This window comes from Silurus aristotelis (genome assembly GCF_946808225.1).
Source record: "Silurus aristotelis genome assembly, chromosome: 23".
Lineage (NCBI taxonomy): Eukaryota > Metazoa > Chordata > Actinopteri > Siluriformes > Siluridae > Silurus > Silurus aristotelis.
Window position 1 is genome coordinate 5,837,871 of NC_139596.1, and position 25,243 is coordinate 5,863,113.

Here is a 25,243-nt window from a genome sequence, read left to right on the forward strand (position 1 = left end):
CCTATACACACCTTTACTTCTTATATCCTGTGGATAGAAAAAGAATGCATTATCCTGAAAAATGCATAATGTTCTTTCTGAAAAACAAGTTGTTTTTTATTTTGTCTACACAAAATAGAATTCCAGTTAAAAATGCATTGTGGGTGTATCCTGGATGGAACAAGACAGACACTGATACTGTACATAAGCCAAAATCAACAGAAAAATAGTTTGAAAAGAAGTTTTGTCATGACCCGCTCAATCTCCAGACCTGCTCTGAAGAAGGCGGTATGTGAAATCTGGCAGCGTTAGAACAGATATGTCAGGAAAGATGTGGGGGTTGGTGGACTCTGCCGAGCTGGTCTCAACTGAGAAGATCCAAAAGCAAAGGCAGAAGATGGGCAAGATTTTTGAGTATATTTATAACATATATGAAAAGAGAGGTACATTTGAGCTAATATCTCTTGGATTTTCTGTATTAACTTCTTAACATGCAGTACCTGACACAATTTTTATGTGATTATGAAGAAAACAATCTGCCTTGAGAGACATGGCAAAAAAATATCGCCTGGAGTTTGTGAGTTTGAATCTGGATGTTGGTTGGTGAACTCTGCAGAGTTGATCTCAACTGTGAGACAGGGAGGTGGAATCCTGTTTTTTTATTAATCAGTGACACTCAGCATGCAAGTTCCCTGGTGGTCTAGTGTTTAGGATGCTGCGCTATCACCGCTGCGGCCCGGGTTCAATCCCCGGTAAGGGAACCAACCCCAGCCATTAAGGTTGCACAAGCCTTAGTGCTGGTCCCAAGCTCGGATAAATGGGGAAGGTTGCGTTAGGAAAGGCATCCAGCGTAAAACGTGCCAAATCAAACATGCGGATGATCCGCTGTGGCGCCCCCTAATGGGAGAAGCCGAAAGAAAGTTAGTGACACTCAGCATGCAGAAGTGTTCAGAAAGCGCTGTCTTCCAAATGTATTATGCTATCCTGCATTGCTTTAAAAGATGAGGAGGATAATTGAAAGATTATAATTTAAAATAAAACTTACTACAACCTGAACTTTAAAAAAAATTGGGATGGTTTTTAAAATCTAATTAAAAAACGGAATGCAATGATTTGCAAAACTCATTAAATCTCATTTTATTCACAATAGAACATAGAAAACATAGCAAAATGTTTAAATTGAGGAAATTATAATTATAATAATTATTATTATTATTATTATTGTTATTGGGAAAAAATAAGTTAATTTTGAATTTGATGACTGCAACAAGTCTCAAAAAAGTTTAGATGGGGCAACAAAAGGCTGGTGAAGTGAGTGTTACTGCAAAGTCTTATAGAAAGTACTTTAAAAAAGTTACTGTAAATCTTTTAGAAAGAGTCTTTCAAAGGCTATCCCCTATCTGGAAACATACTGAAAATTTATTGATATTGTAATGAAATCACTGCATGGGCTAAGAAACATTTGCAGAAATCATTGTATGTGACCACACTTCGGCATATCATAAGCGAATGCAAGTTGAAGCTCTATTATGCAAAGAATAAGCCATATGTGAAGATGATACTGTGCAGAAATGCCACAGTCGTTTCTGAGCAAAGCTTATTTAAAAGTAACAGAGGCAAAATGGAAAACAGTTCTGTGGTCAGTCGAATCATATTTTGAAATTGTTTTTGGAAACCAAAATGAAATTCAATTTTGCATAATTTTTCTCATGAAGTGTTTTAAGTTACATTTTAAATGTATGAAATGATCCATTCATTATTACAGATCTGGCAGAGTTTGTATTCTTGGGCCTGTTCTTGATTGAGATGAGTCTGAAGATGTACGGCCTCGGCCCCCGGAGCTACTTCCACTCTTCCTTCAACTGTTTCGACTTTGGCGTGAGTGTCTTTTTGCTGCAAACGACTGTGATGAATTGCCTCTGAAATACCATACACTGCTATTACTGCCTTGAGTAGTGATAAAGCACCATGCAGTATATTTCAGGCATGTGTTTGGGGAATTACTGTTGCCCTGGAATAAGAAATAGGAAAGGGCACAAATCTTGTGAGTGTATTAGGATGTTTGTCCATTCTGTCTCTGTTATGTCCAGGTGATTGTAGGGAGTATTTTCGAGGTGATATGGGCGGCTGTTAAACCGGGGGCGTCTTTTGGCATCAGCGTGTTACGAGCTCTGCGGCTGCTGAGGATCTTCAAGGTTACAAAGTGAGAAAAGAGAAATATCCCTGATGTTGTTATCGTATTTCAAAGTGGATGTCCATTTCCGAAGCGCTGCCTCCATATTATAATCTGCTGTAGATTTATTGTCTTTTCTGAGACTCCTTCTCAGACGTATTCCCTTTCGGAAACAAAGTTATTTCGGATGCATGCTAGCTGTATTGATTCCCTGAAAGCTTTTTGGGTGTGATGTATTTGTCTTTTTGTGTGTGTTTGTGTGTATGTGTGTGTGTGTGTGTTCGATCAGGTATTGGAACTCTTTGAGGAATCTGGTGGTGTCTCTGCTGAACTCAATGAAGTCTATTATCAGCCTGTTGTTCCTCCTGTTTCTCTTCATTGTGGTGTTTGCTCTGCTCGGAATGCAGCTTTTTGGGGGACAGTGAGTATTCACACTCCTTCTGTCATCTTTCTTTAATGTGGAAATGTGTTTGTTTGTTTGTTCGTCCGTTCATTCTTTCGTTCATTCTTTCATTCATTCATTCATTTATTCATTTATTCATTCATTCATTCATTCATTCATTCATTCATTCATTCATTTGTTCTTTTAGTGATCTTTCCTGGTCAGAATCACTACTACTACAACTACACACTTCAACTACAACTATGCTCATAATAATAATAATAATAATAATAATAATAATAATAATAATAATAATAATAATAATAATAATAGTTTATTCAGTTTAAATTTGTAATTAAATAGCATAATAATAATGTATAAGAATAAATCCAATTAGAAATTCACTACAATTCCACACTCATGATCATTTATCTTAACATTATTCTAACAATTAATTACCTAAGAAAGAAAACAATTTGACTCCTAAACTTTGTCTTTTATGTTTTGTCCATTTCTGTAGATTTTATAGTATTTAATACAGTCACAGACACCTTAAAATACATCTTCTTCATTTTACTAAATAGTATCTACATAACATGATCTAGACATTAAGAAATATTAACAAAGATAATATTTTCTCTTGTCGTTTTTCAAAAACAATATCTTGTAAATTTAGATCTGGGTTTTGTCTATGTTTGTATTTGTGTGTGGGGAGGGAATAACAGTGGATTCCATTGGGATGACAAAAAAAATAGCCAAGGTCTTCATTTCTGTCTACAATGAATTATTGATAGAGCTGTGTAACAGAGGAACCGCTCGTGTGCACTTTTGCCGCGAGGTAAAAACGTGTAAACATCGAGTGACACGATCCGCCACAGTGATCAGCGACTTGCATAAACAAATAGTTTCCACAAATGTTATTGTGTTTTTGTATTCTAAATAGAATAAAATTGATAAACTCAGTGGCAGAGTTCATCCATGCACACATTTATGTATGATGGGTCAGGCATGTAGAGCAGCAGATGAAGCAGATCATAAAAATGCCAGCGTTGATAAGCTTTTCTAATACACAAGAGTTCCCTAAACCCTCTTACAGTCCAGTAGGTTTTTTTTAGGGATTTTTATTATAGTTATTTTGAGAATAGAATCATATTTCATTCTCATTAATCTACACTCAGTACCCCATAATGACAAAGTGAAAAATTCTAAAAATGTCTGTAAATCTTTAAAAAATATATTAAAATGAAATATTAAAGGAATGAATATCACATCAGTATTAAGACCTTTTAATCACTACTTAGTTGAAGCACATTTGGCAGCAATTCATACATTTATCATTGTCTAAATAGGTTTCAGACATATTCATCTAACATCTTTAATCGCTATTTTGTATTATGCTGTTTGGTAAGAGGGCAATAACAGTAATTCAGCTGTAATAAAGAATAACAACTCAAAACTTAAACAAAACAAGAAACTGTTCTGACTTCCAGTACACCCCAGAGAAAAGTGATATAATGGTAAGAAATACATAAATACAAATGAATGAACTGGTCGCATACTATAGTCAGCATCATTCTTTTTTCAGGGCTTTGTGAAGGGAACCAGTATGATTATGCATATTCATTTATATGCGTGTGTTTTTTATAGTTCTTTGCATCATTTATAAAGGTAAAGGTGCAGAGATGATCCTTTATTATTATACTAATATCTAAGCTATTAAATCATGTAGGATCTTTAAATCATTATTATTAAGAGTAATGATAAGTGCAGTGTACTGTAAAAGAAGGAGGACTTACTGGTTCCTGGTTTGAGTAACTTAAATGAGAGACTTTTTAAATAACATTTCTGGGTCTCAAGTGTATTTTACACAGTATGCACCTATATTGCTTATCCTACCACTACATCTTTCTATATGTAACCTAAAAGAACTTGTTTTTCTCTGTACTTTAGGTTTAATTTTGAAGACGAGACCCCAACAACGAACTTTGACACCTTCCCAGCAGCAATCCTGACAGTCTTCCAGGTAAAAGCCGAATCCATGTTTTCAATGATTTGTTTTGTTAGTGGATTGTAAGGTCACATCAGAGACGTGATTTGTGTTGTAGATTCTGACAGGAGAGGACTGGAATGCAGTGATGTATCATGGGATTGAATCTCAAGGAGGAGTGGGCAGTGGCATGTTCTCCTCTGTTTACTTCATCGTCCTCACACTTTTTGGAAACTGTATCCTTATGTATCAGCTGGAAAAGAAGCACCGTGTAACATGGTGAAATTATGAAACTGCGTGGTGTCAGTGCTTCATGTGTGTTTAATTTCCTTAACTCACATCTGACTTCAGACACACTTCTTAACGTCTTCCTGGCTATCGCTGTCGACAACCTTGCCAACGCACAGGAACTCACTAAGGTAGTGCTTTCATTTATACACACACACACACACACACACACACACACACACACACACACACACACACACACACACACACACACACACACACACACACATTTCTCCATGTGCATCTAATGCTTTCAGAGTTAAATAACATTTTTCAGGGTTAGATCCAATCTTCATACCGTGCCATACCTGGCAGCCCTTTATTGGCTCCATAGCCCTGTCCATGTCAGCTGTTTATCGTTGACTGATGCTCATCTCACTCAGTAACTCACACTAATGGAGTGCTACGTTTCGGTCAGGATTTATGGCTTTACATTAATACTGAAACTAGAGTACATGGAAGGTGCATGTATAGTATCTGTCCCTTGGGACATTACAGGATTTGATTTGTTGAGTCCTAAATGTGGGTCATACGTTAAGTCATTAAACCCTCATTTATCACAGGATGAAGAAGAACAGGAGGAGGCCATCAGTAAAAAGTTGGCCCTCCAGAAAGCTAAAGAGGTGAAGGAAGTCAGCCCCATGTCAGCTGCTAGCATCTCTCTCGCAGCGTAAGTAATAATCCCACCGCTGCTGCAATACACCAGTGAGAAAACTCTGAAAACTTCTTGTCTGTACAGTATATGTTGTAATCTACTGTATGTGTCTTAAATTCATTAGTGTCTGGACTGTTTAAATGTCTGTGTCTGTGTATGTGTAACTTCATCAAATCTACAGTTTATGTGTGTGTGTGAATGTTATTTTCATGGAAGTTCTGTCCTCAGTATACCCCTAGGCCTGAGAATTTGATATGCTTGTTTAGCCATGATGCATAAACAGCATATTATGAAGCACAATAGGCTTGTAAAGGACATTCAAGTATTCATTTCCAGTAGTTCTTACTAATACTATCTCTTAACGCATCGATTATAAATTACTGACTGAGGATATTTAGTACACAAATAAAATACATTTCACTGCACATTTTTATAGCAAAATAGAATAATGTTGCTCTAATGGGCTTTAAGGTTAAAGAAGAAAAATTTTTAAACATTAACTGCCATGTCATTATGGTCAGTTTGTTTTTCTTAACCAGTATTCATTCCAACCTAGTAGTGCTTTTTTTTTTTTTTTTTTCCGTTTGTTTAAGGATTATAATAACATTTACATTTTGAATGTTCTTTGCTTGAGTTGGTATCAGTTTACAGGCGTGGACAAATCATTCATTCATTTCATAGCCCTCCAGGCAAATAAAAGCTCCGGTCTGCTACCAGGCTTGTAAACATGGTTACCTGGAAACATAAGTGACTAGGGTCAAAAGTGGTGAATAAATGTAAATGATAACAAATAGAGCGCTAGCTAGGTTGTTATGTGATTTAATACACAATAAGGTTTGTAATCATGTATGTGCTCTTGACCAAATGTCAGTAAGTGGTATGTAAATGTAACAGCTATGAGATTGGATTAATGGCATTTGGCAGACGCCCTTATCCAAAACATTTTACTATTGTCTCATTTATACAACTGAGGAATTAAGGGCCTTGTTCAAGTGTTTAGCATTGGTAGCGTGGTGGTGCTGGGCTTTGTGCTCACAACCTTCTGATTCAAAGTACAATGTATTTATTCTAGCAGGAGAGTAATTATATATATGATATCTTAACACAGAATTGAATTTTGCTTGGTTTTCATATACAATATATAGACAAAAGTTCATGGATACCTGATCATAATATTTGTATGTGCTTTCTGAACATTTCCTTTTATATTTAGTCCCCATTTGCTGTTATAATAACCTCCATTTTTTAGGGAAAATATTGTACCACTGTGGTTATGGACATTTGTGCTCATTCAGCCACAAGGGTTTTAGTAGAGTCAGGTACTGATGTATGTTAGGAGGCCTGGGGTGCAGTCAATGTTCCAGTTTATCTCAAAGGTGTTCGATTGGATTAAAGCAGACCTCTATAGAAGACCATTTAAAATCTTCAAGTCAAACCCTTGCAAACCATATCCTCATCGAGCTGTATTTGTTTACAGGGACATGGTCAAGCTGAAAAAGATTTGAGTCTTCTAGTTAAAGCCATTATGGTCGTTATAGTGTAGTCGAAATTTAGCATTATCCAACAACGTCTTATTCAGTTGTGTATGGAACTTTGTGGCAACAATCTGGGGATGAACCACATTTAGCTGGAAAAGGCAGGTGCTTCAATGCATCCATGTCTGTCATCCATACATCAGATAATCTGTAAAAGCCATTCTATCAACAGCCAGATCACACAATGGTGAATGTAAATAGAGGAGCAGGTGTAGGGATTTTGGCATGTGTTACTGGTGAGACAGGTGTGTCACATACTAAATGATACATGCTAAATGAAAAACTTGTTTTGTGAAAGTCAGTAAGGGGTAGTGCTTTCTTTTCTTGTTGTGGTTATTGAACCTGAGTTGACCAGGGAACTATGATAAAAAAAAAAAAATAATAATAATAAAAAAAATATATTGTGCCTATACACAAACTTTGTTTGACCTGGACACCTGGGCTACTGATTTGTCCACCCCTGAATTTAATTTATTTTCTGAATTATCTAAAATCTGTATTTACAAGACATTTTTCCTTCTCCAATAAATGCCTTTAAAAGTATGAAAACCCTTTCATGTATAGTATCAGTATCCAGACTTCTGGATAATCAATCATTTTGTAAAATATGTGAAATCTCTCTTAGCAGTATCAAATAAATGATTATCCGATATTTTTTTTATTTATTTGTCTTTTTAGCTTCTATATCATGTATATGATATACAAATTCTAACGAATGCTATACAGTAGCTTATTCTAACTTACTATCAGCTATATCATGCATTCACAACTACTTATATTCCAGAACTTTATAATATTACTATATTTCATAATTAATTGTGAACAATTTGTTGTCATAAAGACATTTAGGAATTTGTTTTTATATCAGGAGGAATGTTTGAATTCTTTTGAAGAATTGTATAATTACACCATTTGTGATTTTATTATTTTTTTTTTATAAGTGATAATTAGAAGTTCGAAGTTCATATGCTGTACAAGTTTATGTAAAGAACCTGGATCATGTTTTTAAATATTTGCATGAAAGGGTTAATTTGAATTGGCCTGAAGGATAAATGTGTTGCTAAATCGTATGTTATTTTTCTCATTCAGTTGAAATGTCTATCATGTTTCAGTTGAGATTGAGTTGACTTTTGTGGCGTAGGGCCAGAGTCTGTGACCGACATCTCCACTGGCTCAGGCCCTGCTCCGCTCTTTCTTTCCCGTCCGATCTTTTTTCCCTTCTGTTCTTTCTTTGATTTTTGTGCCGTTTTATAAGGCTCAATGGAGGGGCGCTGTCGCACGGCTCCTCCAACTCCAGCTCTGATTCCCCGTGAGTTTCTTTACTCTCTACTTACCTTGTACTCCTGCATTTTTCATCCTATTTCTTTGTTTTGTTTTTACACTCAATCTCTGTCTAAAGACCATCTTTCCATCTTCACTCACTTTAAATGTGCATTGATCAGAGCTGTGAATGTGCTGCATCTCCTGTAATAAGTCTACGCTCTTATACTTGTCCATATATGATACTTTGATACAGCATAGGTTTACAGGCTTTATCTGCTCTCTTCTATGTAGCTCAGTATTGTACATATCCTTGTATTTTAGTTAGATATGAATAGGTTCGAAAATACCACTGTGACAGCACATTTTTTGTGTCCGGCCTCCACTATGCACATCCATACAAGCACATTGATTTCATACTGTTTTTGACCATGGCATGTCAAAATAGGAAAAATTTTTGGTTTAGACCTAATCTTATTAGCAATACTGCAGCATTTACTCTTAGACATACATTAAATTCTAGGAGAGTGGGTTTTTACTGGGATGGAACTTATCTCTGTTTTAACAGAGATAAACTGTTTTAAAATGTGTGTTCATTGTTAGCTGTTAGCGTAGCAGTGTCATTGGCAGTCGGTCCTCTATTTTCTGAGCCAGCTGTGTGTATGTGAACAAGTGTTACTACCACAAGTGCTGTCACTGGTGTCGAGTGAGTCAGCACTTCTGCCCACTAAAGCCTGGAACGCCTGCCATCTGCGGGCACACACTCACACACATACACACACATGCACATACAGTGAGCTGTTCAGCTATGCAAGACTAGATATATTCACAGCAGAACTTTAAAAATCATTCAAACTTCATAGAAAAAAACTTTTCTGTGCCTTTAATTCGAATTCAATCTCTCTATCGCTCTCTCTTTTCCACTTCCAAGGAGTGAATTTATTTATTTATTTATTTTTTATGAAGAAGCAAGACATTTGTTACTAGTGCCTACATGTACTTCTATGTTATTTTATTTCTATTATGATTTATATATTTATTTTTTTATACCTGTATTATTGGTTCATGCTTTTTCTGTGTCTATTTGTTTACCTCTTTGTCTGTATTTTCCCTGTCAGATGTTTTCTAACCTTTTGCATGTAGCACTACGGGAATTCCGTGTGTGTGTGTGTGTGTGTGTGTGTGTGTGTGTGTGTGTGTGTGTGTCTGTGTGTCTGTGTGTTTGTTTGTATTTGACTGTATGTTCGTGTGTTTTAGGAATTATGTCTGCTCCCCTGCCCATCACTACTTGAGGTAATGGTTCTATGAAGGACACTGCTGAGACATACTCACCCCTGTATTGTATATGTATTTAAGTCATATGTACCAGCATTGCACTCATCATTGTGGTTGGTGTGTATACATGTGTAAGACTGGACATGTGACAGTATTTTCCCATCCTTCATTTCCTGCATCTGGGGTAAACATTTTCTCTTCAATTAACCACAAGAACAAATTAATGCTCATGGGTTTTGCTTTTTATTTCTTTTTATTTGTTTTTATTGGCGTTATTGGAAAAACGAAGATTTTCATAACTCTCTTTATTGCAGTTTAAAATAAATAAAAACAACTAATGTGTGAATTTACAGAAGCTTTAGACACTGAGGTTAAGATGCTTTTTTAGTAGCGAGGCTTCGTAGTGAACTGCAATTATAGTTTATTATACAGCGCCTCTTTATAGCCGAGCAGAAGTCAAAGTAACTGTTAGAAAACATGATTATTAATAATAAAAAAAAAAATACTGCACATAAATTCACATGTCTCTGGTTCTCTCAGTTGCCCTGACAGTCCTATATTAGTAATTTTTATTCGGTGCTGTGTTAGGGGAGGTCAGGGTGTGTACACCGTTCAGCTCATATATATATATAATTTTTTTTGCATAAAAAAAAGTCCAACTGACCACTGACAGGCAGGAGAAAGCCAGTGAGAGAGAGAGTATAAACAAACTCGAGTGTGAAATTTAAAGAATTTCTTTTTGGTCTTTGTTGGGGCTGGTTATTTTGTGCCTAAAATAATTGACAGGCTGAAGAAAGAAAATGCACAGATTAAGTAATAATGGACAAAGAGAATGCATTTTTTGTTTAAATGTACACAAAGCAGAAGTATGTAGACATTGTGGTTTTATCCTTCACACTGTATTTCAGAAAGACAAGGTTAGTGGGCCTCACAGATGTGTGAATGTGTCTGCTGGAGCTGTCATGAACGACAACCCACATGTCACGAATGAAATCTTAAACCCTGCAGCTTAAGGTGTAGTTATTTGTTAAAATGAAAACATGTAGATATTTTGGGTTTTTGTGCCCCTTATCTTCTAAGGTCTTGTGTATTCAGTAAACCTGTTGCCTGTTGCAATATTATAATATTAAAATACTGTTTATATATGACTTATTTACTCATATACAATACTTTCAGTCTCCTGTCCTGAAACCAGTGAGCCTGCACTAAGTTGAACCTGGATTAGATTTGTAAAAAGGAGGAGCTTGCATGCACTCTCACTCTCTTTCTTTCCAACAGAAGAGTATTCCTAATTATGATTATGCCTGAGTTTCGGTTAACAGCTAAATAATGTGAAAACGATGCCATACTAAGTGTAAGGCAAAATAATTTACATATATCACACTTCAGAAATTAGGCTCTGATTTAAATTAGAAGCAAAGAAAACATTTTAAACTTATATTATTCCAAAAGGGGCTAATGTTAGCTATTTATAGACCAGACACTGATAGAAAATAGCAAGATCTTCAGTGTTCCACTTGTATGAGCAGCATCATTTAGAATAGCCTGTATTTGTACATTATACATTAAAGCACAGTAAAATTCTTTCTTCGCATATCCCAGCCATGATACGGATACTTCAGGGTATCATGGCTGACCCTGTGCTCTGACCCTAGCTTCCAAACACGCTGGGATATGCGAAGAAAGAATGAGATGAGATGAGATAAGATGAGATGAGATGAGATGAGATGAGATGAGATGCCAACCATGAGATGATCATGAGATGATTGAGATACCAACCAACGGTTAGTGTGCAGTTTCTCATTGTTCTGTTGAGATTAGTGATTTAGATCCATATAAATGTCAGTGAGATCAGAGAGAAGGGTTTAAAAGTGTTCAAGTCCCTATTAGAGAAAACCTCTGTGAGAACCCCTGCATGTCCCAATCATAATCAATCCAGCAGTTGAAGAAACTCGAGTTCGAAGATGAATATTTATGATACTCTCAGAGTTTTATCTGACCAGGCTTAATCTTTTGTAGCCACCCTTAAACTTTCCTGATCTTTGGGTATCTTATATCTGTGTTCGGGATGCATGGTGACAATTTGGTTAAATATAATCCACAGGCATTATAGGAAAGACAGCATGTTTATTGTTATTTGACATCCATAAAGACCCTCTTTTTTTAGTATAATACCATAATTTTGATATGAAATTTTCCATCTGAAATTTTGTGCAGAAAAATCTTTGCAGCAGTAAACAATTGGTCATTATTCCTTAAAAGGTGGTCTTTACATGGATGGACAAAGTTCATTTCTGGTCCCATTTCTTTGTTTCCTAAAAACCTTATATTATAAAATAACCTTTTTTTTCTGTTTTTATTTTCTTTCTTTGTCAGTCAAGAGCAGCGTCGCTCACTGAAGATGATGTCAGTTTGGGAGCAACGGACCACACAGATCCGTAAGCACATGCGAGCCAGCAGTGAGGCCTTGTACCACGAGGAACTAAACCCTCGCCTGACCTCCACCCAGCACTTACGGCCCGATGTCACCACCCACCTGGATCGGCCACTGGTGGTGGAGCCACGATGTGACTGGGACAAACCCAAAGACTTGAGAGTTGAAGCAGGCACCCCTGAGGACCCCAACCCACAGGTACATGCTGACCCTCTTGCTATGGAGCCTCCTCAGTCCCAGCCCCCGCGTAAACACCACCATCGAAAACGTGAGCGAGCAGCCAATGAAGCCCAAGAAAACGGTGAAACTGGAGCCTCGTGCCACCATGTGCACCACAGCCGCAACAAGGAGACTGAGGGCACGCGGACCAAAGATGGCAAGAGTGAGCGCAGCCACAGCCATGATGCTAGAGGAGAACACAGACACCACCGTTCACATAGGGCAGGACGTGAGGGAAATGGTGGTGTCGGTGCCAAGAACGAGAGGCGCCCCCATCACAGAGAAGGCTCACGTTCAGGCAGAGGGGATGGAGAGAGGAGCTCACGAGGTGAGGAAGGGGGCAACGGGGGCAGAAGGAGACACAGACAAAGAGCTGGCAAGGTGCAGTCTACACAAGAGGTTGGGGAGCAGAGAGAGAATGAAGAGCAAGAAGAGGGCAACCCTCTAGAACACAGGTAATGCACTGCAATTACTCAATCATGATTATTTTTATAGTGCAGAAATATGTATATTCTTCTTGCTAATAGCGTATCTGCTACAGATGCTAACTAGCAATAGGACCAGCTAGTTTCTCAGTTTTTTCTTTGATTCTAAGACATCATAAGATCTCCAAATAGTTAGCAAATACAGTTTTTTATTCGTTGATTAACCTAAGCAAATAGATAAGAGCCTTCCACTGAATAATTACTGCAGTGTTACAGTAGTATCACTGATGGCAACAAGTTATTTAACCATATCTGATGCAGTGAGTAGCTTCTAATTTCCTAGACATATCCTGTGGTCATGGAAAATATGAGAGATGCACCAATCATGACTATTGCCTACCTTATAAGCCTGTGGAGGCAGTGTTGTGATCTGGGACTGCTTCTGTTTGTCAGGTATACTATAGGTTCAGCAAAAAAAGACTACCTTAATTTCTTGAATGACCAGGTTTTCCAAATTTTTTTCTTCCCTGATGGCAGTGCCAGGATTCATTGGGCTCAAATTGTGAAAGAGTGGTTCAAGAAACATTAATTTCATACATGATTGACTGAGGTCAGACTTTAACTGATTTGAGAATCTTTGGGATGTGCTGGAGAATACTTTACACAGCGGTCCGACTTCCCCATCATCTTTACAAGATCCTGTTTAATGCAACTGTGGATCAAAATAAATACTGCAACATTGCATAAGCTTATCAAAACAATGCCACAGCAAATGCATGCTATCAAAGCAAAATATGGTCCAGACAAATATTAGTGGTTTTCTTTTTTTTTTTTTTTTTTTTTTGTTAGCTGGCTAACTAAATTTATCAGGGAAGATTCTAAATGTTTATGAATATGATTTAATCCTCTCATAAATCATGTCAGTTTTGTTTATGTTAGCATGCAGGCTGTGTTAGCAAAGCATTTATAAAATCCTGTAAGTTCAGCTATTATTAACAAGCAAAGTTGTTTAGCAGTGTTGATTCCAAACATCTTTAAAAATTATTTAAAGGTACCTTTAAAATATTTTAGAAACCCTTTGAAATCTTTGCTTATAATACTGTCAGGTTTTCTTATATAAGCTAGCTGGCTAGTAAGTTATTCAGGAATTGAGTTGTACAAACTGAGGCTTCTCACTTTTCTGCTTTAGACAAGCTGAAATGGGTGGAGATATGCTGCCTGCGACTTCTCATCAGCTTGCGCTGGGGAATCAGTGGGGTTTTGAGAAACCAGAAGACTCGGATAACCAGCGAAATGTCAGCCGCACAGGAGGGCTGGGGGTCCGCATCCCTGTCACCATCACGTCTCCACCTGGAGAAACCACTCTCATAGCCAGTATGCAATTAATATGTAATGCTACAAAATGATAGCAACACTAATTTGACATGACAAAAAAATGAATGCATCATTGTGTAACAAATCGCTATCTCTAAAAAATTGCTCTATCTATGTACTGAAGTGAACAGTATAGACAGTGAGACAGTGCCCATGACTGAGAAGAACCTGGAGGAGGTGAAGCAGAGTGGTCCACGTCCTATCCTTCCATATAGCTCCATGTTTATCTTCAGCCCGACTAACCCGTGAGTGTGTGTTTGTATATGTTTGGGTTTTTGTGTGTTTGCATTTAAGGCACTTTTTTGGAAAATCTCTGAAGAAAATCTGTGTTTTGGCCCCAAGCTACTTGCTCTGCTACCTACAGTGTTCATTAAAGCTGCACAATGGTGTTCCCATCTGTGCTCCAGTTTATGAATATGCATGTATATGAATCTCCTCTTTATCTTTTGCATGCAGGGTGAGGCGGTTGTGCCACTACATTGTCAGCCTTCGATACTTTGAGATGTGCATCCTGATGGTTATAGCCATGAGCAGCATTGCACTGGCTGCAGAAGACCCGGTTAATGCCAACGCTCTGCGCAACTACGTGAGTGTGTTTCATTCAAAACCTAAATCAGTCTAATTATATGCAGTTTCACCTCAGTGCATTTCCATTGTTTTAATATGCTGCATCTCAGAATAGAACTTCAACATTACCTTTTGTTTTGAAAGGTGCTGAAGTATTTGGACTACGTCTTCACCGGAGTGTTCACATTTGAGATGGTAATTAAGGTGAGCACAAACTTCCTTCTTTAGACACTAAAAGGCAAGCAGCTCTTAGCTCAGATCTCATCGTGCTGTGTTTTTATTAATGCTTACTTGACACTGATGTGACTATGAGATGTCACTTTACCCTTAGCAAGTTTTGTTAATTTTTTTTACTTTGCCATCTGTCTCTAACATCCGGATTTAAGAATTAATTAGCATAATAGCCTAAAGGTGCGATCTAATAAAGGTGACAGTGATTCACGTACAACCATGTACACCAAAATGTAGAATGTTTCCACCTTTACATGCTTTTACTTCATTCTCTGCTCCTTTTTTTTTTTTTGTAAGATGGTAGATTTGGGCTTGCTACTGCATCCAGGCTCCTACTTTAGAGACTTGTGGAATATCCTGGATTTCATTGTGGTCAGCGGAGCCCTGGTGGCATTCGCATTCACGTAAGTTATATACTTTGTAAGTTACATATTTTGTATAAAAATGTCAGTAACCTTAGTTAAAACCTCAGCATTATTGCGATTGATTGCACTCTTCCCTTAAGGGGTAATGACAATTTCATATACAAACACTGAGTAGTCTCATTTAACCTCTTAATGTGTGTGTTGATTAGTGTACAAATGATAGAAATATTTCATTTATAAAGGTTAATAGTTTGAACTTAATAATTGTTTTGCGAAAACAATCTTATTCTTAGGATTTTTGGACAGGAAGCTCAAATTGTGACTTGTCTACATTGATTGCATTTAGCTTATGGTTTTAAACTACAGTTATATGCGTTCTGAACTTCATCTGAACATACCCTGTATATATTAAGATGGTCTCAAACTTTTAATATCTTACATATTGATTAATTGTTTAGAAATGATGGTAGCCCCGTTTCTGCCACACAAAAAAGTTTGCCTGATTGACTTTTTTCTTGCAATTCTGTAACCAATCGGGCATATTCACTCCCTTTGTAGTGCCAGAAAGCTTTACAAATTGAAAATAAAATAGGCTACAATCAGTACATCTATCAATGGAACAACAGATAAAGTTATAGAGGACCCAATCATGTATCTCCCAATCATCTTGTATTCTTAGCTACTGTCTTCTGTGTACGTGTTGCACTGTAACATTAAAGCAGGAGCAGAAATAATAGCTCAAGTTACCTTTTGTTTGTAAAAAAATAACTAGTAATTGGTAGAAATAAAGTCAGAATTGGCAGGAATAAAGTAAGAGAAATGAAGTGGGAATTGCGAGAAAAAATGTCAGAATTGCAAGAAAAAAGTCGGAATCACAAGAAATAAAGTCAGGATTGCAAAACATAAAGTCAGAATTGTGAGAGATATACCGGTAGTCAGAAACAGGCTTAAAATAAATCTGATGATCATAGGTAGTTTAAATGATATAAGATATTAATTAAAAAACCTATTTCAAATTAAGTTTAAAATTTGTTGCGGTTTAGATAAAAGGTTGCTTTTTATTCTTAAATGGTTGCATAGGCTCCATGCTAAGTCACAGGAATTCCCAATCATATAAACATGTATTCGTTCATATAAAAATGTATAAATGGACTGCAGATAAATGGACTTCTTATAAAGATGACAAGATTCTTGTTTTTGCATTACGAGCCTCCAGTCTCAAGTGCTTGTTCTATCGAAAGCTGCTCTCTCTTACACTTCCTGTGTCTTTGTTTGTTATTTCTGTAATGTGGAGTCAGAGCTGTTGTGCACATTGTACACCATGAGTGATCTCTCCTATTTCGTGCTCACTCTCTACTTTCCTTCTTTCTCCTACCTGTTCGAATGGCGTGAAGGAGCTTCATGGGGTAATGCCTTAACTCTCTCTCCTTCATGCTTTCTCTGTCTCTTCCTCTCCCTCGTTTGTACTCTAACCTGTTTGTGCATACTGTAAGTGTGATCATCGACTTTCTGTCATTCATTCATGTTTGCTAGATCACCCAACTTCTCTGCCATTGTTCAAGAACAACATTGTGATGGACAAAACCAAGTCTCATGATCTTATCTCATGATCTCTTTCCATATAAAATGTATCGTTGCATTTGATAACAATCTGAACACAGCCTGAGAACCCAAATGAGGGCTTTTCTGCTCCGAGGGCTTACATGTATTTCAGATCAGTGCATGTGACCGTAAATATGAGTTTGATCTGTAAAATCATGTTGGGGAATAAGGCTGGTCTGGTCTAGCTCTCCTTCATCACTACACATCTCCAGCAAACAGAACATGGTCATTTATTTCCATCTCCAGGCATGCAGAGGAATAAAACATTCTTGTAATGCATGTTATCATGAGGTTTACTGGGAGAATGCTGTTAATTGCAGTATAGACATAATGTTTTATGTGTGGTAAGTAGAATTTAAAGGCCTTAATTTCAAGATCATCCCACAGGTTTTGTTGAAAAAACAAAAATCCGATTCATGTGATTCTGATTTTGTTTGAATAAGACACTAACAAAGCCAGAACATCAATCCCATGATCGTATTTACTGCGTTGAATAATAATGCAGTTATAATGTGAGGATGTAATTCTTCAGAGCCAATTGAAATCATATGAACTGGATTTTTTTGTAGTAAAAAGCTACTACATGTTTTCAGTATGTGTTCCTTTGTAAGAGATCTTGTTTGTGAGGCTGCTGTAGAGTGGAATGGCTGTAGTTTGTGCGTCCACCTACAGGTGCTTTCTCCAAACCTGATCCAAAGGACGAAAAGGTCTACCAAATTATTCCATTGACTCGACTGTTCCATTCATCCAGTCAGTGGTTATGTCCCATGCTGTCAATACAGTTGTGTCATAGCTTAAAGTCACCCAGAACTTATTTTAAAAACTGTCAACTGTCACTAAACACAACAAAAGCTATAAAAAAGTAATACATACAGTGTATGGAACAAATAAATATGAATTCATAGATTAACTAAATATAACAAGTGTAGAAAGGTGATATGATGCTACAATGCTACAATGTAAAGCAGTGATACGTATGCCCAAGGCAGGGCAAAAGCTGATCATTCAAGAACAACTTGATCAAATGCAAACAAATAGATTGTAAAATGTGTCCAGGTTGCTTATTAAATCTTTGAGTTAGGAAACACAGGTGTCTGTAATCAGCATTGCCTGCAAACTAATGGGCAAGATCTCTGATACAGTACACACCCCTTACACAAGTTCCTTCAGGCCAGCATAATATCACGGACTTCCCAATTGCCAAACTATTAATTATTTTTTTAGTGGTCAATGGTTCTTGTAGAAGATGACAACCAGGTAAAGTTTGGGTAGTTTGCCTTTCCTTTAAAAGAGAGTATGGCCCTATATACTACCTCAGGAGTGTTCTCCTTGACCACACAAACAAAATGATGTGCGTGGAAAATGATGGAAATCTCTCCTACAGGAAGATGAAAGCAATTTTGGTGACCAGAAGATCCTGCTTGCAGCCATTCTGATTAGTGATACAGTATATACACAGGAGTTGCAGATGAACATTCTTTACAAATTTCAGAAGCCCAGAAACTGTTTACCTGTGATACCAAACTGCAAGTTTGCACTGCTCCATACTGAACAACTCTAGGAGACCATTATAAAATTGGCAGTATAGACATTTCTTGCCATAACACTTACTTGTGACCTTATCAACAGCAGCCATGTAAACAGTGAGTAAAATAGAACTAACAAATAGACCAAGGACTGTCTAACAGATACAGCATATTATTGGATATTCATAGTGACTCATTTTGGAGAGAAGACAATTTTCCACTTGTACCCTTTTTGGTTGTGTATGAGGTTTGTGTGTGCTTGTTATAGTACAGTTCCGGTGAAATTAATAGAGATTTAATGAGTCAATGGTAATTCATAAAGGGGACATAGTCCTACATCTTTTTTTAAGCCTGGAAATCCTGACCTTTCATTTCTTTTGTAAATGCAACCACCAATCTTCTGTACTCCAAGTGAATATCTGCTCTGATTCAATATGCAAAACTCCATGGAAGTGATGCATCTGTAAAACCTTTTACTCTGCGTATGGTAAGCCCAAGTGTTGATCACAAATACATATAAACCCATCAAATTAAGCTCAATCAGTTAAGTGGCAGGTCCAAATAGATAAACCATGGCAATATGAGGTAACTCTTTAGAGAGTTTCAATAAATAAGCAAAAAGAAGAGCTTTTTAATTCTCACTTCTACTGATATCCAAGGTGCAGACCTGAAGGGTGTTTTTGGAGGTTCTATTCTTGTCCTGAGTGTGTAATGTCTAAATAATTATTTGCCATACATTTTATTTCTTCCATGGGCTAAATTTTTTTGCTATTTTTGCTATTTAAAAAATTTAAATTTTTTTTACATTTTGCAAGTTTATGGTGACTTTAAGGCCAACTGTAATAGCTTAAGAACATGATACATGTATTGAATATATGAGAATACAATGATGCGTATATAACTGCTAGTTCAGTCCTAGTTTCTGACCTAACTGACTGTGTTGTAAGCAGTGAAAATATTTACCCTGTGTTTGTTTCATTTATTAGATCGCATCAAAGTCCAAACAGGTGGGGAACGTATGTTCATTCTTTTATTTTTTACCCAAATCCCCTCTTACCTTGTCGTGTTAATTAATGCGACCACTCTGTGGAGGAAACCTGTGGAAGGCCTTTGCACTGGCCATTCTGTTAACATTCAACAGAAACTCAGAACTTGTTCAGTGTATTAATACAGTTTGAATGTAGAGGGGCTTCTGCAAAAGCTATCATCAAGATCAGTGTGGCATAATATATCCTAAGGGTTCTAAACACCAGACCAGGAGAGTCGCTGCACTGCACAGTTTCAGGTTTTTTCCTCTTGCCCATTGGCAGCTCACAACATTGTAGATAATGAGCTCATGAATCGAAGAATGCCTGTTCAGGAAATGTGAAACTGTGCAGAAATGTTCAGAGAAGTGATGAAAGCTGAGCAATAGGAGCTGGAGTTGGGAACCCTTGATATATTACATATTACCTGTGAGCGTCTGAGTGGTGTGCCATGATTTAGTTTTAGATGAAAGCATGCTGAAATAATGTGCATCAGAGAGCATGGGTAAGGTGCATGCTGGAATTAAGTGAGTGGATCGAGGAACTAACCCTGCTATAATGTGTGTGACCATGCTGTAGTCCTGTAGAGGCTTTTTTGGATAGTATCCAGTAAAAGCGATGAGTTATGGGTAGATTTTATGGGTTTGTATGATCTGATTGGTTCAGAGATAACAGGGTTTTATTTAATGTATATTCTTAATACAGAGGGTTTTTTAAGGATTGAAAGTGCTAAGCGCCAGCTTTATAGTTTCATTTGTCATTTTGTCATTTGTAATAAAATTATATCCAGGTCATCACAGTGCATTTGGACTCAACAGTACTGTCTGTACTGTATAGTAGTCATATTCATCACGTTTCTTTGAATTATCTCGCAGCATTTTTTTTATGCCCAGGATTGTTTTTTGCCTATTTTCTAATTGCTCAGTGCTAGTGCTTGAATGAGATGTGATACTGTTAATAATGTTCACTTCTTCTTTGCTGCACTGGAAGACCCAAACGGTACCTGCTCAACATGGATGTTTATTTTTCAGATTGAGGCATTACATTATCCCATCATACCATTTTAGTACAAAATCCAAACTACAGATGGCGAAATGTAAAAAGACCAGTGGGTTGTTCCACATTAAGAAAATTGATTGCTACAGCAATCTGTGTAAATTTGCTCATTACTGTGTATATAATCAGAAATCCAACAGTAGCCTATGTACTGAATGTCTGGCATTTACCAATGGACCAAAATGAACTCAATGTAAATACGGGTATAAACTCAAATTAAACTGTTCATGATATGCCTCAAGTAATTTTAAATGCAAATAAATAATTCAATCCTAGGTTTTCTTACTATGAGGATTATTCTATACTTTCAAATTCAAATTTATTTTATTCATCACACACATTCATACAGAGTACACATGCAGTAAAATGCTTTTTACGACTGTCCAACATCTAAACATAAAAAAAAAAAATAGAAATAGAATAGTGTTGATTTAGGGTTATTTCTGTGAACATTCAGAGTTATTTCTGTGAACATTTAGTCATAGGCTGTGCTTGAGCAGTGAACTGATGTTACATTCTCATGATATTATTTAAGACATCTAGAGACCATAGCATGGATGGATCACAGCTTGGTTTCCATGCCAATCAGTTGGTCACACTGTGTCTGGCAAAGTCATTTTTAAGATCTTGTTCTTTTGGTTTTCTTAATAAAAAAGGGTTGTCTGGTCCACTTCTGTTTGATTTGCTCTACATGCTTAAGGATGCTGTATGTCCTCTCAAGTTTGCGGTTACCTGCTCAATGCATTGCGGCATTGGTTCCCCGCAAAGAAACAGAAACGTCTCCCTTTTCCTGGATGGAGTTTCTTTTCTGTCCTTGGTTGTGGTATTCGAAATCTGATGCACAGCATTTTTTTTTAACACGATAATTTTTTTCTGTTGCATGGTTAAGCATTGTACAGGTTTCAGTACAATAACATGTTGCTTTGAATCCATAAAACTAACTTATAATAGCATGCTGTTTATATTTAACAATCTCAATAAGCTCATGTAATGCAGGATTACATGATATTTGGCAGATATGGTCATGTGCTTTTGTGCTTTTAATGCCTTGTTGGTTGGGTGTAATTTACAGGTAAGCAATCCACAGAGGATTTGATTTTGTATGAATGTCAAAGATTTGCTAGCATTTTTTGGACGGATCGATTCCAGTAACACCAAGTGTTTTAGTTTATCTGGTAGCTGGTTCAGACTCGCTGAAAATACAGTATACGCAGTAGTAACATAGCAGATTTTCTTTGTTATGTCTTTTCTAGAAAAAACATCTTAAATAATAATAAAATAAATTCATATTTGATGTGTAAATGTTAAAGTGGTTCACTTTGAACACTGACCAAAGTGAATATCTGATTATTTTAATTACATTTTGTAGAGGGACCAAAGGCAAAGACATCAGCACCATCAAGTCTCTCAGGGTGTTACGAGTCCTTCGGCCTTTGAAGACCATCAAACGCTTACCAAAACTTAAGGTAAAAATAAAGTATTTTTTAAATAATTATTCCTAAATTCCTTTTATAAAGGAAATTCCTTAACATTAGCTCCAATTACCACAGATTTTATTCTAATGCACTTAATCTACCTAAAAACGAATAATCATTGATATTAGGTATGTTTCTTTGAGGAGATGATTTTGGAAGTATCAGCAACATTGGAAAGCTGATTGGGAATGTGGACAAACTAAATCACATTTGATGAATATTCCATATTTTCAGTTGCAATATGACAGCAAAAACTATTAATTCAAGATTAATAATGTAATACAAAAGTTACAAAAGATTTAAATAAGCACATAATTGTACTGAGAATACACTGAAATTTCCTCGGTGACTGTGTAATTTGTTCACATTTTACAAAAATCCAGCCATTATTCTAACATTCTATAAAAAATAATTTTTATATCACAGAGGTATACAGCAGACTCTGATATAATGGAAATAGGACAAATGAAGAAAGCGTAATTATTCAGTTACAGCACTAAAATCTCATGTGAGCAGCTAGTACTGACACAGCTCTGCTCCGACTGTAGAGTGGGCTTTAAGGCAACTCAATGGTATATTTTAATATACTTGTTTTCTGTAATATTTTGAAGGAGGTCTGCAGTATTAGCATTCTGTTACAGTCAGAGGTAAAGCTTTAACTTTAAGACTAGGGGTGACAATTGTTTTAGAGAGGATTGAAGAACTTTTTTCACTCCACAGCATTTAATGGGACTTTAAATGGATGAAATATTTATTTTGTAATTATTTTTTTATTATAATAAATAATTATGGGCACTGGCGGGTCAATAGTTAAGGCTCTGTGTTACCGAATACAAGGTTGGTGGTTTAAGCCTCAGCACTGCCAAGCTGCCTCTGTTGGGCCCTTAAACAAGGAAGGCACTTAACCCCGTCTGCTCCCGGGACACCGTACCACTCTGAGCCCGGCTTCCTGACAAGCTGGGATGTATACAAAAACCCTAGATAAAGTGGTAGCTCAGTGGAATTTTACTGTACTGTAATGTATATTTGACAAGTAAAAAGCCTTTCTCTCTAATTAGTGTTGCTGTCATATAAGATGGAAATAAACCATATTGTTGTTATTGGAAAATAAATGGTGGTTACCAACATTTCGTATGGATAATGGATCGTTGATTATTTTCTTAAAAAGGAATGCCCCATGCATTTCACACATAAAAGAAGAAATTTAGTCATGTCTCTGTTTTGGACCAATTCTACCCCTGTATGCAGATTTCTAAACAACACTAAAGTCAGATTCTCAGTTCTGAATGAACATTTTCATATTTTCTCCTCACCTTACATGCATAAGTCCCCCTTGAAAGTGGACATATACCGTTTGTGTGAACAATTGCAGCACTGCATTGCAGTAATGTTGTGTTGGTGATTCCCGTAGGCTGTGTTTGACTGTGTGGTGAACTCCCTGAAGAACGTGCTGAATATCCTCATTGTCTACATCCTCTTCATGTTCATCTTCGCTGTCATTGCCGTGCAGCTTTTCAAGGGCAAGTTCTTCTACTGCACGGACGAATCCAAAGGCCTGGAGAGGGACTGCAGGTAAAGTCAATCACTACCGTATTGAATTTGCTTAGTCTTACATCTGCAGCTCTCCCTGTAGACAGTGGTACAGTCCTACACTAAATTTATTTATTTTTTTTTCATGGAGAGAAAGCAGTCAAGCTTAAGAGATTATAAAGCAAAGACATTCAATAGACCAGATAGCTGCTCTGAGTCTAGAGACAGGGTAATTACAGTGGAAAGGTTTCTGGTGAAAAAGTATATATTAAAAAAGTTACTTACAAGCTGTGTATAAGACACAATATGAATGTGTATATTCTCATGTAATGATAAGGCATCTATTAAAGAAAAACATTAACAATTTGACTGGAGCTTCTCATTCTACAGCTTAATCATATGCTTTTTGAGTATCTGAAAGGCATTTAACGGCAGTATTTCTCTGTTCATTTTTACATTTTTATTAATTTTGTGAATCAAATGACTGTAAAGTCATTTGAACCTTTGTCTTATTTGTTCTCTACAGGTCTACCAACTTGTGAACTGTAAATCTATATGCATAAAAAAAGTGATAAATGAGATATTTTTGACTGTATATGTGTTTTAGGGGGCAGTTTCTGGAGTATGACAAGCAGGAGGTCTCGGCCCAACCCAGAGAATGGAGAAAATACGACTTTCACTATGATAATGTGCTGTGGGCTTTTCTTACACTCTTTACTGTGTCTACAGGGGAGGGCTGGCCTACGTGAGTACACACACAAACACATGCACACGCACACACAATTTTTGTATTCTGATAGAATTTCAAGAAGTATGTACTGTTTGATGTATTTTTTCACTCCTGTTTTCAGTTTTCCTTTGTTCTGTCTGTGGTTTTCTGGGATGCCAGTATTAAACTTTTAGCTGTTGCATCTATGACTTGACACTTGAAATTTTTTTTATAGTTTATCAAATAACGCAGCATCCAGACCAAATGCACACATTTTTTTTTTTTTTTCAGTTCACTGAAAGGGTTCAATATGTTTTTTGACAATGCCATCTGAGGTAAAAGTGAGCTTCAGACTTGTGAGCCAATAAAAAATAAGTAGGCAGAACTTTAGTTGGTTTGATGAGTAAAATTAAAACGGAGGAGGTGCTAATTAGTAACACTGGCTGTTCTTTTTCTTTTAGTTATAGTTTCTCTGCACATATTTGCAAATAAGAAACCCAGTAAACTAGCTAGTTAACATTCTCCAAGCATACAGACTCATATGGCATCAGATGTTTTATACATGACTGTGAGAGTTGTAGTGAATGTGTGAAGTTTGGATTTGGACACCCATCCTGGAAGAAACTCCAAAATATTTCCCACTGTGGGTAACTTGCTCATATTTGCCCGTCATTTTTCACCAGAAACGCAAGTCATGGCATGTCATTATTTCTGACTTTGCCTTTCTCGTGCAGTTCTTTCTTATTAATGTACATTTATGCATATTGAGTTTATTTTCTCTCAGGGGTTAAAAGCCCCTAAAAGCCACAATCCACTTTAGATTTCTCTTCTGGCCTTTCTGACCCAACTGTGACTTCCTCTGATCCCAGTTCAAAGCTTTGTGTGGCATTTTAGAGAGCAGCTATACAGAACTCTCCTTAAGCAGTTTCAGCTCTCCACACACAGACATAGGGGAAAGAGAGAGGGGATGTGCCTGGATGAGCCACTTAATTCTACATGATTTATAGTTTATGTAAGTGAGGTTCATTGGACCAACTCCAGACCAGGTCACCAGTGCAGTTTCAGCCACTGTGTCCTTTTTCCCTTTCTGCCCTCATTTCCTTATAAAATCATGAACGTCTATTATTAAATAATTCACTGATGCAATGATGTAAAAATGATGAAATAGTTA

General features: G+C 36.8%; 1 protein-coding gene across 3 annotated transcripts in view; it reads left to right on the plus strand.

Annotated features, from left to right (window-relative positions):
- cacna1ba (calcium channel, voltage-dependent, N type, alpha 1B subunit, a) overlaps positions 1–25,243 on the plus strand; it is a 152,696-nt gene that overhangs the window by 95,652 nt on the left and 31,801 nt on the right. For 2 of the 3 annotated variants that reach the window (XM_083526783.1, XM_083526782.1), the window contains exons 12-28: positions 1,745–1,857; positions 2,070–2,182; positions 2,442–2,573; positions 4,485–4,557; positions 4,640–4,757; positions 4,873–4,940; positions 5,373–5,479; positions 8,255–8,308; positions 11,911–12,642; positions 13,802–13,986; positions 14,111–14,231; positions 14,443–14,572; positions 14,698–14,757; positions 15,082–15,188; positions 21,728–21,824; positions 23,245–23,405; positions 23,971–24,108. In XM_083526783.1, the coding sequence (XP_083382909.1) occupies positions 1,745–1,857; positions 2,070–2,182; positions 2,442–2,573; positions 4,485–4,557; positions 4,640–4,757; positions 4,873–4,940; positions 5,373–5,479; positions 8,255–8,308; positions 11,911–12,642; positions 13,802–13,986; positions 14,111–14,231; positions 14,443–14,572; positions 14,698–14,757; positions 15,082–15,188; positions 21,728–21,824; positions 23,245–23,405; positions 23,971–24,108 (2,509 nt within the window). Of the gene's footprint in view, positions 1–1,744; positions 1,858–2,069; positions 2,183–2,441; positions 2,574–4,484; positions 4,558–4,639; positions 4,758–4,872; positions 4,941–5,372; positions 5,480–8,254; positions 8,309–11,910; positions 12,643–13,801; positions 13,987–14,110; positions 14,232–14,442; positions 14,573–14,697; positions 14,758–15,081; positions 15,189–19,263; positions 19,285–21,727; positions 21,825–23,244; positions 23,406–23,970; positions 24,109–25,243 lie in introns of all 3 variants that reach the window. The other variant, XM_083526781.1, reaches the window with a different exon arrangement.